We start from the raw sequence: 15,725 nt of genomic DNA, 5'->3' as shown, positions 1-15,725 counted from the left end.
TTCCCTCGCAAGTTGCGTCCCTAAGTTCGGATCGGTAGTTGGCCGACCAAGGGGAGGAAGTGGTCGGAAGACAAAAAATACGCCCCCTTCTGTTACGCATTGCACGTCATCTCCGGGCATATAAGGATTAATTGAGACCATCGGCAACCATCGAAACTGGTCGTAGAGCTTAAGGTTGACCATACCCTCTCTTAAGCTCTACGATCATGTCAGTGTAAAAACCTCCCATATCACATGTGCCATGACGCTACTTTGTTAATTATGCACTCCCATAAACCGTATGCACTCCCACAAAACGCCGTCCGCATAATTAGGCACGCCTGCGTTCGGATCTCCACCCCCGTTTTCAAGCACCTTCCCCTGTTACCACCCACAAACGCCTCCATCTGTCACTCAAACTACTGACCTGGCTGTGTTCAAGGAGAGATACATTTCTGATCGTAGCGGCTAGTTTGCGCACGCGCATTGCGAACTTTACTCATGCGCAGTATAGCGAACATCGGTGGCGTACTACCGTGCGGCCGCTTCGACCGACTCTGAATGAGGTCCTCAATCTCCTGCATGATACTGAAATTTCCCTGAATTCCGAATCACGTGACCGCTACCTGCCCCTAGAGCGCGCTCTACCCGGAAGAACATAGGAGCCGGACGATCAGCGCTGCAACACAGAGGAGACTGTTCCACTCAGGACGAGAGAAGGAGAGGAAGGCACAGCAGTAACGCGGCTCACCAACCCAACGGCAATACCGCAAAACCTGCTGTACCAACCACGGAGCTACACTCCAGGTTGACGCTAAGCGGACCACCAGGACCAGGTGTGCCGCTTGTTGCGTCCCTAGAGAGAAACCCGGCGAACTCCAGACAGCCTGAAACAGAGACTCCAACATACAGGTACCCCCGCACTTGTGTTACCCCACACAGTGCGATCATCCTCTTTATACCCATCGCTTCACTTGTTGAAGAAGTGACTGAAAAGGATCAACTCAGGTTGGGACGCCACCTGTTGACTTCCTCTACTATATCAGCATAACCACGTTACCAGTTTACGTATCACGTGCATGGGATTCACCTTCCATATTACTGTACCCATATTTTAGTTACCCCCATTGTGACTTTGAGCGCATTAGATTATTATTGTGTATTGTATTAAAATTAATGGAATCGTCCAAATCTGACTGCAAACACATCAGATGTCAGATATCGTTATCTGACAAACGAGAACGCGCATCGTTCATCGTTGCAGGCTCACATGTCAAATTTTCTTTCAGATATGAAAGATTGAATGATTTTTAAAATCGTGTATGACAGAAAATTTGACCGTGTGTATGCGCCATAAGTCTACAGTTGCAAATTCTATGCATTCTTGAACCTTATCCTTTTGTATGTCACATTTCCTTGTAAATTTCTTGTTTATTCTTCTGTATATTAAAGTAGATCTCAAGGAACTATTTTACCCTTTATGAACCTTGAATCTCTGGTAGGTCAATATAACAAGAATATGTCTACTGCTTTTAAAAATTGTACTACTGTCAGAAGCCCATCGTACTATTGGACAGGTTGGATATGATATCCCAGCGGTGACCATGTCAACGTTCACCGTACCGACAACGTAATCTCGAAGGTCATAATCCAGAGGAATTTTGGTATGTAATCAAACCTTAAACCAGTGGTTCCCAAACTGTGTGCCGTAGCACTCTGGGGTGCCTCAGCTTGGTGGTCCAGCACCAATTTAAATAATTTATAGTCAATGTAATGTAAATATGTGGACAGACAGAAGCACAAACCTGTCCACCACCACATAACTGAACCTAAGGATGACAGGTAAGCATAATTTACCTTCTAATTATTTTTTCTGAATTTCTCATTAACAAACTTTTGGCTTAGGGGTGCCTTGAAAACAATGCTGGTACTCTAGGGCACCACGATTCATTCAAAAAAGACTGGGAACCACTACCTTAAGCCACCCCTCCCGTAGCCCAACCCTGACCTTCCCCTCCTGTAGCCCAACCCTGACCTTCCCCTCCAGTAGCCTAACCTTCCTCTACCACTACTTAACCTTCCCCCTAGTGCCTAATCCTAATACTGTCATGATTTGTCTGTATTTTGACCTGTCAGGATTTTACTGCCATTGTAACTATTGGGATGGTCCCCGCCAGGATCCTGACTACATCCCTACAGACTCGACAGCGCAATCAAAGAACTGAAAAGGTGCCCAACATATTAAGGGATACCAAACTACAGTAACAAGAATAATACAATACAATAAGTGTAAAGGCATCTGCCATGTGATTTTGTATTGTGAGCTGCATTAACTGTAACCACAGGCTCCTGCACAGCAGATGCAGTATGAGAAAACTGCAGGGATTGCGAAAATCTACCAGCAGTATGTAGGAACTCTGGAGCTAGAAGGAGGATACTACCATTTCTCTATGTACTCTAAGCCATGTGATTGCAACTACATTTAAGACTTTAATACTGTTTTGATAAATACCTGTTTCATAATGTGCAGTACTGTTTTCCATACTGTACTAGTATTATCTCTTTAAATGTAGTTTTAATACACTGTTCTTAGCAATCAATGGGCGTTATGCCTGAAAGAAGTGAAAGATTGATTTTGGCACCTATGGCTGAATACCCATTCCATTAATTGTACAATCACTAAAAATCTACCTACTCTCTGTTCTTTTTTTATTTCAGTCCACATAGTTTATACAGTGTGTATGAAGCAATGTTAGGATTAGGCAAACACATACCTATTACTGCAATAACTCATTCTCTTCAATGTTTAACTGGCAAGGGTAAAGCTTGATTGAGCTTTCTTTAATCTCATGTTGGTGGGTGGGGTGTTTCTCCTGGAGACGGATTCTTTTCATAACATGTAAGAGAATTGGAATGAGAGCACTAAGCATAATACTTTATAGAGCTTGGACTAGCGGTGTATAATGTATACTAGAAATGAGTACTGAAACAAAAACTAAATTGCTCTTTCAAGACACCTGGAGCATAGGCATCCACCATGGTAAGTTGTCAGTATTTATTATAATACATTAAGCAGGTAACCAGGAGTGGCACATATTGGGGATGATGCAAAGTGAGGGTTACGTCCGTTTGAGTAGCATAAATTGTGTGCTGCCTGAAAACTAGACATGTACCCATGTAGATTTGTGTGATTGTGACATTTACACTTGTTTGCGCCTCACAGGTGGTACAGTACCGTAAAGTTGTAAAAACCTGCAGGCTGGGACATAGACAGTTGCACCTGAGAAAGGCAGATTATTTGGTTAGGTGCAAATAGCAGACAATGATACCCAGCACTAACTGTTTGCAACTGTGAATGTCCCACTAACACTAATGGGCGATTTGTCTCCATGGCATATCTGTATATTTTCGTGTATGCAAAGGGGTTGTTTTTGCTGCATTAGAGACTTTTCTGCAGTTTTATGCATGTCTAATGTCGTAAGCGTTTGTTGCAAAAAAATAAAAGGCTTAAAAGCATGGGTGCAATTGGGAAGTGATCGTGTGACATACACCCGGCATAAATCAGGCCCGTATGTTACTGGTGCATGCATTTTAAGATAGTTGATGTTGTACATAGAGATGTGTCCTTATACATCTTTGCTGTAGTCACTCCAAAAAGTCCCTCTCAGTGCGCAAGGTCCCGTTAGACTCTGCTAGCACCGGATGTCTTTTTGAATAATTCGCTATGTGACTAGGACGCACCAGCAGACTGTGCTACTGTAATTAGTTTTATATGCGACACTTATATCCGAGCGCGACAGAGTCTCTAAATCTGTATACGAGGTGCTACAATGTTGCGGCCACAGATTTTTTTCATTCCAGGTTCCTTTGTGGTTCATATACAAATTTAAGTACTCACAGATATACATGTGTCACATATCAACGTAATCAGCACAGTCTGCTGGTGCGCCTTACATTGCGACTTCGGCAAAAAAAGACACCAGATGCTGGCAGAGCTGCACGGAACCTGCCGGCTCACTCACGCCAGGCAAGTTGTGCTGCATGGCGTATTGAGGCTAGATGTATGAGGACACATCTGTATTTCAAAAAACTGAAATACAGTCTGCAATTGTAGCCAATGCTGCATCAAACCCATTATGTTTTTATGCTGCAATCCATAATGTTTCCAGAAAATTTAGTTTCAGTTATGAAACTATGTATAATATATATACTGTAGCATTTATATTCTGAAAAACGTTAGGGAAGCTATTGTACATGAATATCCTTGAATAAAAAGTTAAGACAACAACCTATATTTGACATAGGTTGCAAGGAGGAAAGGGTTAACCAAATTACTTTCTAAAAACAAAATTGAAAGCATATCACAAAATGCATATAATACAGTTCTATCACACAGGTATGTTAGAGACTCACTTGCGGTTGCATAATATTTATACTGTACTTTACAAGCAGTAACATAGTAACCTTATTAATGTACGCACTACCAAATTGTAACAGACTGGGGACCTATATGAAGAGATTACTAGGCCACTGCAATTATTTTTGTTCTGGAGATTTTATATTGTCGCTTTCAATGCCTTTTCTTGTTCTAACCGTCTCAAATTTATAACACAAATGAAGTATTTCAAGTGTATGAAGAAATGTTAGGAATTAAAAACAGATTGCGCCATTTAAGTAAGATGGTCACTTTCCCTAGGATACTGTACACCCTCCAAATGCTTCCCCTTTTTATTAAAAAAACAGATCTCCATCTAATAAATGCAGCCATGAGTAAATTTATTTGGGTAGATAAACACCCACACACTGTATTTCTTTGTTTAAACTCTGACAATAACCGGCTCAAGGAGGAGTGAATCTCCCCTGCTTCAGGGATTATGCCCTTGTGGATAATTACAGATACGCATTAGATTGGATTGGGGGTACAGCCACGAATACCGATTTTGCCATAGACCAGGCCTTTAGTCCTGATATAAATCTCATTAGCCTCCTTTATACCCGTCCTGTGGGCCATCCCCCTCCACTACGTGATCATTTGTTGATTTGGGATGCTTGGTGAACACTACAATCACGTCGGAAGCTAATGCTGTCAAAATCTCTTTTCCTTCCATTGATAGGTAATCCAGCTTTTCATGATGGGCATTCCTCTAGAGTAGTTCACAATTGGTACCTTCAGGGCCTCCGCTATATTCGTAATCGTGCAATCGCTCAGTAATCGTGCACTATAATGATGGAAACGATCAGCAATGCGCGCTCCCGCTGGTCGTTTCCAACATCTATCATCGCCTGAACATGCAGGACAATCTGCCGATAACGACAGATTGGCCATGTTCAGGAATGATGCAGGGTGCCTACACTGAACGACACATTGTTCAGTGTAAGTACTACAGGGAATCAGGAATGACTACGATTACGATGTTGTAATTGTACTGTCTTTCCTGATCGCCAAGTGTGTACACACCATTACTCTCTCACCTCAGGCTAAATCCACCCTTCGCACATCAACACAACTAACATGTTATAATTTAATGACCCTCGCCGATGGTACCCCCCATTTTGATTTTGATGTATGTCTGATGTTCAATGGTTTGATTTTGTCAATCCCCCCTTCTACCTTTATACAAGACTATATAATACCGTTTTTATCTGACATGTGTTCTTATTTACTTATACCTTTTCTGCTTACAGTTTTAGGTAGTCGCCAAACACTGTTATTATAGATAGTCTTTATTTTCAATGGACCTTAAGCAATGACATGTTCATTTCCTTTAATAAAAATATATTTAAAAAATAAAAAACAAAACAGATTGCAGCAGGGATAAGTTTGTGTTTATGTTCATAAAGCACATGTAAAAGTTAGTATTTTTAACAACAAGCTATAATATATTTAAGCAGCTGCAGTACATTCACTAATACTTGGACACCAGTGCATGGCCCCTCCCTTATTTGTTGGCTCTTCCCCCTCACACATGTGGGACCTGCTTCCTCTGCTGTTGCTGTGAGAGCAGCAAATGACAAGAGTGAAAGTCCTTGATCAGCAACAGGCAGTGTTTGTGTGCTGGGGTGAGTGTCTGGGAGTGTTGGTGCATTGGCAGTGAATGCAGGGGTTGGGGAGAGTGTCTGGGTGCTGCTGTAGTGTTGGCAGTCAATGCAGGGGAAGGTGAGTGTTTCTTAAGCTGCATACACACGTAAAGATTTTCTGTCCAACTAGTCGATTGGTTGGAATTAAAATCTGGTAATGTATGGGAGTAAATGATGATCAGCAATTTGCTCCTAAATACCAGATAACAGATGAAAATGGTCGTTAGACAAGTTTGTCAAATGTTTGATCTAAACAATTTGTTCAAACAACAGTTTTTGTCCATTTTGGGAGCAAATTGCCGACTGTTCTTTGCTTTCATACCTTACCAGATTTTCATTCCAACCAATCAATCAACTAGTTGGATGGTTGGACAGAAAATCTTTACATGTGTATGCAGCTTTAGTGAATGCAGGATGGGAGTGTGGGTGTCTGGGTTCTGCAGTGAATGCAGAGGGGTGCTGCTGGGGTGTTGTAAGTGAATGCAGGAGGGGGGAAGAGTGTCTGAGTACTGCTGGGGTGTTGTAAGTGAATGCAGGAGGGGGGAAGAGTGTCTGAGTACTGCTGGGGTGTTGGCAGTGAAGGCAGGGGGAATGTATGACTGGGTGCTGCTGGGGGATTTGATAGTGAATTGGTGGGTGTGATGGTGAAGCTGGGGTGTTGATGTTGAATGTGGTTTAGGTGGTGTATGTGTCAGAGTGCTGCTGGGATTGGGGTGTTGGTAGTAAATGCAAGCGAAAAGTGGTGGCCACCAAAAACTAGGCTCAGGGCGTGCCGACAAAATTGGGGGCTAGGAACAGCAGAGGTGTACAATTTTGCATACTGGTGAATATAAGAATTTAGTTTTGTGCACGCAATACAGCCAAGTTGCGTTCAACTCTGTCAGCCCCATAATGTGACTGCAAAACACTATAGTTTTCTGCCATTGCACCTTGTTGGCTTCCTCTCCTCAATGCTCTGTTAGAGAATTTAATGTGATGTAATCAGTGCTAGTTTTCTATAAAAATAGATTCAGGACTGCCTGGTGGGGATGCAGAGGTGGGCAGAGCTATTGCAGGGGTGGTGCATCGATTGGTGTATAAACCAATTTTAAAACAAATTGTCAAAGTTTGGGCTATGAGGGTGGGTGTTATCTCTTTGGACATGTCACTTTATCATATTATATAAGCATGTCACCAGGAACCCACTATAAATATAGTATCCACCAGCAGTTGCTATGCCATTGAATAGCATTGGAGGAGGTACAGGTTCATGACAGTCCGTCTCAGAGCTATGTGACAGTACAACCATACAATGATATGCAGTGGGGATAGCGACAATCATGTCAACACTGCAGATGTTGGAGCCATGTTACTGGGACCATTATGCCAACAATGTATAAATGCTACTTAAAGTTTTTTAACTGTGTTGCAATAACTTTAAACATGCTGCTTTTACAGCATGTATTAAAGGGTTTGGGTATGGGATACCGGGGCTCAGAATCCCGACGCTGGCATCCCAACCGGGTTAAAAGGCAACACCTACCGGTAGGTAGGCTAAATCTGACCCCAAGCAGCCTACCCTCCTAGTGCCTAACCTTCCCCCTAACCCCAATACTTACCGTCGGGATGTCAGTGGTCAGGATGCTGGTGACAGGATTCGGGTGCCGGCAGTCTGAGCGACGGCATCCCGACCGCTAGGATCATAACTACATCCCGCATTAAAGTTAGGTTGGCAACACCATTAACATACATCAAGTAGCATTTTAATGTTTTCGATGTACTGGTGCTAGCAACAGGTCTCCAACATAGGCAGTCTAAATGAATGTTGAACTGCCATATGTATTCCCATACAACAGCAAAATGAACATACTGTACAATAAAGGACAAAGGGGCAGATGTATTAACTGGCGAAACGGCATCAGCGCACATTACGTGCGCTGATACCGCTTCTCCCCCATGTACGATTGGGGCTCTGGGCGGTAAATGACAGGAGCGCAGCTATATACAAGATAGCAGCACCGATATGGGCTATGTGTGAATGGTCAGTTCGCCTGTCCGGTCCACTGCAGCTGTCGCTATCGACAGCTTGGCGATGCCCTATCCCCACAGCAGGGACAGCGCTGTTCCTGCTGCGGTGGCTGCCAGCTCCAGGGCTCTCATCGTTAGTGCTTCCTGCTTCGCCTTGGTAAAGAGGCGAAGCAGGAAGCGTTATAGCGGCACGTTAAGTGCCGCTATAATACATCTCCCCCAAAATAAGTTATCTCCTACCTGCTCTTGCCGCCTTAGAACTTGCTGCACTTTTACTCAGTATATAACTGTTTAAATAACTAAAAATTAATTTTTGAAAGAGCAAAGCATTTTCTAATTCATAGATTGGGCTAGTGCATAGAAAAAAAATCAAAACATAATAACACATAAAAAAATTAAAATTAGCAACAACTGCAGCCAGCCCGATTGTCTCCTCTTCTCTCTGCCTCCTACCCAGGTTGTGAAATGAAACTTTAACTTCACAGCCTGTGGAGGGGACAGAGTGGAGAGGAGACAATTGGGCTGGCTGCCTGGGCGGCCCCCAGCCCCGCAACTTACCCCACCTACCGCCTGACTAGTGCTGTAGTACACTGTTCCTCGCTGGTGTAGCAGCGTCTTACATGGGTATTCTGGGTGGGGTTAATAGGAAAGCCTCTTCTCAGACAGGCCGCGGGCAGCAGACAGTGATAGGCAGCGGAGCTGCCTCTCATGCTAATAAAGAACTAACAGCCGGGTGACGCGATTCCGGGGCGGGGCCACAATTAAGAAGCGGCATCACAAGCCAATCGGCCCATCTGGATTTTTCCCGCTAAAGATAATGGCCAAACCATCCCTGGCCATCAGTGACTAGAGTATGTTAGCATTCATCATGTCTACACTGATGACATGTTGACGTGATAGAATGTCAACATGTCACATGACCACATTTCTGATATAGATATTGTGAACATGTCGACATGAGGATGTGATTCTGGTGTTGACATGTTAACTGTCAACAATGTGACTGGATCCTGATTGATGTTCGATACATTTTGATGTTTATGTTTTAATTCAATGAGATATGTAACTTTATTCTGCTTTTCATATTTTATATGTTTATTCATACAGCGTTGATTGGTACTGTATATCTTTTTCTGTTCATTTTTTTAGATGGTCATCACTAACTCTTCAACTTAATCAGCAGCTTATGGTGCAGATGTAATAGCCTGCAGTTTGTGGGCACCCACATGATTTCGGACTTGCTTTAAAGCTAATTGCCGCTATAAATCGACCCGCTATCTAGTCAGAATTGCACAGGTGCCCGCAAATCGCAGGATACGACATTTTGGCCCAGATCTGTGAGATAAGTAATACACTGGATTTTTATTATGACTCAATTCCTTTCTGTTTGTTTTTATACAGTATATTGTGGTGTATTCATGTAACTTCTGGTGAAGTCTTGAGTGGGCTGTCAAAGATAATGTAATCTAATCCCCATTCATCATCAGTTTGTATCACTAAAATTGTCTCTTGTGATGGATGTGACATTTATATCAGTTAATGTAACAAATGGTAAAATATACTAAGCGTCACTTTTGCTGGAGCTTAGTCAATTCATCAGAGGATTCGATTCCTCGATTCCTCTGATGAAACTCGTTTGTTTGGTTTTTTTGGGGTTTGGGGGTTGGGATTGAAACTCAAGAAGATTGCCATTTATATTGCTCTCCTCAGGACTTCCATTGAGCTTACATTGATTGCTCTACATTTGGCTTATACTTTGAATGTGAGTGACTTGTGTGCTTACGTATTTATCTCCACAAACTACATGTGCTGTGGACTGCGATTCCTCAACAAACCCGGAGTTTATTCTATATTAGGCACATTTAGTGCTTATGAATTATTTCCTACTGTGTAATTAATATAGAGGAGTTTCCTTTTGTATATTTATAAGGTGTTTGCTACAAGTGTGTTTTTCTATGATGTGATACCAATTTTATGTGTTTGTAATATAAAATATTTTTATTATATTTAGTTGGTGGTTTCTTTACTATTATCACAGCAGCACGTTGTGAGCAGATTACTTTCTTTGTTTGTTTGTGTTTTGGAAAAAATAAAATTTTTCCCAGTTTACCCAGCACTGGGAACCCGCCGCTTAGTAAATTTTGCCCACTAAATAAAAGTCATCCAAAAATATGCAAATGGTGGTTAAAACAATCACAAAACTTCCCTTCAATTCTTTAAGCAGATGTTCTCCTCTTCAGGTTCAATTTTAATGTTTATACATGTAAGAGAAAAAACACAACATAACCTTGTGTAATACAGGTTAAACAGAGTAATTATTGGTTTGTATGGTTTTAATGCTAAAAAATGTTTATGGCAATATCGGTGGTGACCACCCCAACGGTCACAATACCATCAACAGATTCCCGACGACGATCACAATAGGCTCTTGTATTTACTTTTGTTCTAGGACGCACCACCTCTAAGGCCTCACATGTATCTGTAAAGCCGGAAACATTAGATGTACACTCGTACTACCCAGTGGCAGTGTGTTTGTTTTAGCAGCCAATGAGAGTCAGACAGACGCTCATTGGCTGCTGCACCTTCGGCCGGAGCTGGGCTGAAGCTTACTTATGAGCTCCGCCTTCCGGCTCGCACAGTGGGTGAAGGGAGAGACGTCATGACGTCCCTCCCTTAGTGCCGAGTGGGAGGACGAAGGAGCTTACTGCGGCAGGCACAGGAGTGGGGATTCAGGTAAGTATTTTGTTTTGTGTGTGTCTTGTGTTTTGTATTGTCACTACTGGGGGCACTGCATAGGAGGGACCATTACTGGGAGTACTGCATAGGAGAGACCACTACTGGGGGTACTGTATAAGGGGCACTGCATAGGGGGACCACTACTGGGTGGGGGCACTGTATAAGGGGCACTGCATAGAGAGGGATCACTACTGGGGGCACTAAGTGGCACTACTGGGGGCACTGTATAAGTGGCACTACAGGGTCAGTGTATAAGGGTGCACTACTGGGGGCATTGCATAAGGGGCACTACTACTGTGGGCATTGCAAGATGGGCACTACTACTGGTGGCATTAAGGTGCATATGGAATGGAAAGAAATGTTCCCAGAGCGACGAGTGTCATGTAATTTTTCAGTGGCCACGTCCCTTGTGGTATGTGGCACGACCACTTTTTCACCACGCGGCAGGGGGGGGCTATGTTTTTTTTAACTTGCCCTGGGCTCCAAATACCCTAGTTACACCACTGGTCTTTAAATTCTCAATTTTGTTCTAAAGAGATATGTTTGTAATATTTTGGTAAAAGTCTTTGGTTATCTTGGCTATTGTGTCAACTAAACTTTCTTTAGAGATTCTGGGGAATTTGTTCTATTTTTCTTAGAGAAGCTTGTTATCTGTGATACATTTGTCTTACAGCCCCCAAATAATTATATTTAACCCACTCCAGGTAATTTTGGGACTTCTTGCCTGATGCTTTATCAACTCCTGTAGTAACACTGTGGGGATGTTCCATAAAGTTTTGTGCATTTTTGCACTGCTGTTTGTAGGGACCTGTTTTCTCACAACCATGGCAGAATCCAGTGATTACTGTACCTGAGAGCTGTTTATCTGATAAATATTTGACTTGTCAGGACTAACATACAGTATATGTCAAGTGGCATTTGGGCTCCAGGGGAAGCAGTATTAGATAACAGTATTAGACAAACTTCCTGCAGCTAAACTATTAGTGTGATAAGCATCACTGCCGCAGTAGAGATGTAGTTATCAGACTGGCAGATGAAATGCTGCCGAAAGTCCAACATGTGATTTAAGATAGGCATCGAAATACCGATGCCTACTGTATCTTAATCCCGACGCCGGCATCCAGAAGGACGCCAGCCTGAATGAGGTAAGTCTGGGGCGCCCACCACTGGGGGGGTAGGTTTAGGCAGCGTAGCGGGGTTAGGGTTAGGTGTTGTTTTTTGGGGGGAGGTTAGGGTTAGGCACTAAGAAGAGAGGGTTAGGTTTAGGCACGAAGGGGGGAGGGTTAGGTTTTGGTATTAACGAGGAGCGTTAGTGTGTGGTGTGGGGAGGGGCAGGGGGAGAAGGGGGAAGGGTAGGTATACTTACCCGACCCGTGTCGGGATACCAACTATCGGGATGCCGCTGTCTGTATTTTGATAGGAGGCATCCCGACAGCCGGCATTACATACCGGTTCCCTACAGTATATCTAAAGATACATTTTTCTGTCCTAATTGTAGGTTTTAAGAGAACTAATTCTCGAAGGCCAGAAATCTGTTAGGAATCTATCTTTAACACAGATAACAGTCACCGTTAAGCTTATACCTTTTCCAAGTTGAGTATTTAGGACTGAGATTCATATTCACAGACTGCAACTTTGAAGGATCTGCATTGCTCTAAATGTATGTGCTGTCTTGGGGTTCATCCCTTTATTTTACAACTAGCTGTTGCCCACGGCTTCGCCCACAATGAATTGCTTCCACTAACACTTTTTTTTAAATTTGAGTTGTATTGCTTTGCAGAGGGTCCCTGTCGTGGGAGTGGCCCGTGTGACCAGCAGCGCTACACAGATAGGTGGCAGCAGCGCCTTCACCCACCACTCACACCAATGTCACTGTGTGCCCTGTGCACAGACTGCTATGAAGCCTGTTCTATTCAAAATAGCACCTCTCCCCCACCGCTTATCAGTCGTGCACATGGTGCCACACCTATCTCTTGCATTGATGATGTCAATACATTTTGTTTTTGTTATTTAGGTTTAACTTGAGGGATTGAGATGAAACTAATTGCAGGTTATTTCTAGGAGTTTTCACTACACAATGATGCAGTTTACATGAAAATCTCTTCAGTGTTTTTGTGCCAACCTGGAACAGACAGACAGACAGACACAACATTCTTATAATATTAGTATAAATTATCTGGTGCAATATTCTATTAAAATGTAAAACATTACTGGATAATATATCTGCAGCTTACTGGTATGTATTCTCTTAATGAAACAGCAAATATGGACTAAGATACCCTAAAGCCTAAGCCTACTTAACTCCACTACTACAAATACAAATGCATGTTACAACAAATGGGAAATGCACTGTACAACAGCATTATTGTGCTGGGAAATACACATTACAACTAGGGATGTGCATTTCCCAGCACAATCAGGAGGACTCTCTCTCTCTTCACTATATGGGCCTGATTCAGAGCCGGCCGCAATTTGCGCTCGCTCGTTCAGAAAAAGGGGCCGGCTATTTAAATTGAGCTCTTGCTCTTTGCGGTCTGTTGACGCCTCTATGTCTGAGCGAGCGAACGAAACATGCGTTCGCTATTTTGTAAAGATGCCCCCTGGCCGCTCGCATCCTACGTCATCTCCGCTATTTATTAGATTAATCGAGTACATCGAAAGGCGTCTGAACTACTCACAGTGCTTGTGGTTGGATTTTCCTACCGCAATCATGCGAACAGTTCAGGCTAAGAAACAACCAAGTGACGTGGTCGATGACGCTGCTTTGTTAATTATGCACACCCTTAAAACGCCCGTTTTGACCGTTTGGCACGCCTGTGTTTGGATCTCCATTCCCCGTTTTCAAGCACCTTCCCCTGTTACCACCCACAAACGCCTCATCCTGTCACTCAAATTAGCAGGCACTCGCTATTTTGCGAACACACGATTTCCGACCGCACTGACTGGTTGGCGCATGCGCATTACGAACCATACGCATGCGCAGATGTGCGAACATCGCTCGGAGCGAACGAGCGGCCGCTTACGAGCGGCTCTGAATCAGGCCCTATGTTTGTCTCTGAGTACAGCTCACTGGGAGTTTGAATCTGCCTTACATTGAGCCAGGGTACCTATGCCACTACTGTAGGCAACTCTGTGATGCAGCCTGATGTAAACCAGAGAGAGGAGTTTCACCAGCTGCAAAACAGCTTGGGTGCCAGATGCTCCCAGTGTGCAAGGACCTTTTTAGGTTACAGTGGTGTATTGCCGTGTGCTTCTCTTGACATTCAGCTGTTTACTGACAGTGAATTAAGCCTTTAACACCTCATTCTAGTGCCGTTTAAGGGGGAAATGTAAGCCTAGGAGATGCAGGTACTGTATAGGCACGATTCTGGCGTCTCAGCCCAATGTTTTAAAGTAAAATAATTTAAAAGGCAAGACCGGGTTGGTTGTGCCTTTTAAATTATTGCCTCTTTAAAAACATTGTGCAGGCTCACCAGAATCATGCCAATGGCTGCATCTCGCAGGCTATTACATTTCCCCCATAGTATATTGTCAGCCGGCAAGAGTTCACAAACATCAATATTGCAAGTTCAATGGTTGATTTTATTTTAAAATGTATTTAATTATTTATTTTTTCCCCATCAATAGTGGAAGGTCAATTGTAATTCTGATGTTCGTTAATCTAAAGCCGCCCATACACGGTGCGATATGCACCTTGCAACGCGATTGGGGATCCGACAGCCGACATATCGGGCGGTCCCTACACACGGAGCGATCAGGTGGCCGACCGCCTGATATGCCAGCACCCCCTCCCCCACCCGCACAGCGCTAAATGGGATCATACATAGCATCCCCAGATCAAGTGAACCTGCAGTAAGTTCTGGTGGTGCGATGTACGATCCCACGGGAGCACGCACTGGCCGATATCATGCCCACACACCGTACAATATTGCAGCGATATCATACCAATCCATCAGACCGGCTGCTATATCGCACCGTGTATGGGCACCTTAACTATTGTGGGTCCAATCAACACCTACACTGTACCCCTTCCACGTCAGCAGGCTATCGCTACACATGGCACTTGTGTCTTTAAATGACTTGCACACCTATCTACCCATAATAACATTGCTCGTATCTGCCATATCAGTTAAACACTTCTCCAGCTGTCCAACCTTAATCTCTAAATGCTGAAGACCACCCTCCTACAGTCTGAAGCATAAGAGACTAAGGGGGTATCCAATTAGCCGTGATAACGATAAGTTTTCTCCGAGAAAGTTTTTGCGCCTATTGCCCGAATTTGCAGCTTATAGCATGTTTGTGCACTCCCGTTTATCGTGCTATCCTATTCCAAAACCGGAGATAGCCAACAGGCGATAAGTATAGATGAAAACTGTACACAGATTCAGACACCCCCGTTCCCCTCTTCCCATTTGCCAGATAAGCTGGCCCACACACAGAAAACTACAAGCTCAGTTATGGGGGTCAATCTAACTATGTTCGAATTGCGAGGTGCTGTTTTCTCTTCGAATTCACACAGCGAATTTCTTTTCCAATCCAATTAGCAACTTGCACTGAACCAGTCAGATTGAATTAGCATTTTTCCATTTGCACCTCCCTGAGGGTGAGAGATAGAAAGGAAAATCTTTAATTTATTTTTAAAATGTCCACACATCAAGCTGAACCCCTTGGACACCCCCCCTAATGACTAATTAGGCAATTGGAAGTTTCTAATTATCTTAATTAGTCCAATAATTACATGTCATTTTTTGGGGGTAAAAAAATGGCATCACATTACCCCAAAATCAACTTTGTCGCTAGTTTAGGCACCCCAAATTAAATTACAGTATTTTTTTAATTAAAAAATGATAGTTTTTTTATAATTTATTTGTAAAAATTTTCAAAGTACCCCAAAGTATAATTTTTTCCTCCTTTTTTTTTCATTT

The 15,725-nt window shown here is 43.2% G+C and overlaps 1 protein-coding gene across 1 annotated transcript in view; it reads left to right on the top strand.

The window, feature by feature from the left end:
• The first annotated feature begins 2,968 nt into the window (after window positions 1-2,968).
• LOC148505450 (uncharacterized) overlaps window positions 2,969-15,725 on the top strand; it is a 103,342-nt gene continuing 90,585 nt past the window's right edge. The window contains exon 1 of the mRNA XM_088448267.1: window positions 2,969-3,019. Within this exon, the coding sequence (XP_088304393.1) occupies window positions 3,017-3,019 (3 nt within the window). The 5' untranslated portion in view covers window positions 2,969-3,016. The remainder of the gene's footprint in view (window positions 3,020-15,725) is intronic.

Source organism: Taudactylus pleione, unplaced genomic scaffold (assembly GCF_031769625.1).
Source record: "Taudactylus pleione unplaced genomic scaffold, aTauple2 ptg000454l, whole genome shotgun sequence".
Classification (NCBI taxonomy): Eukaryota; Metazoa; Chordata; class Amphibia; order Anura; family Myobatrachidae; genus Taudactylus; species Taudactylus pleione.
Note: the sequence above shows the minus strand (reverse complement) of the source record. Positions and strands in the feature narration are given on the sequence as shown.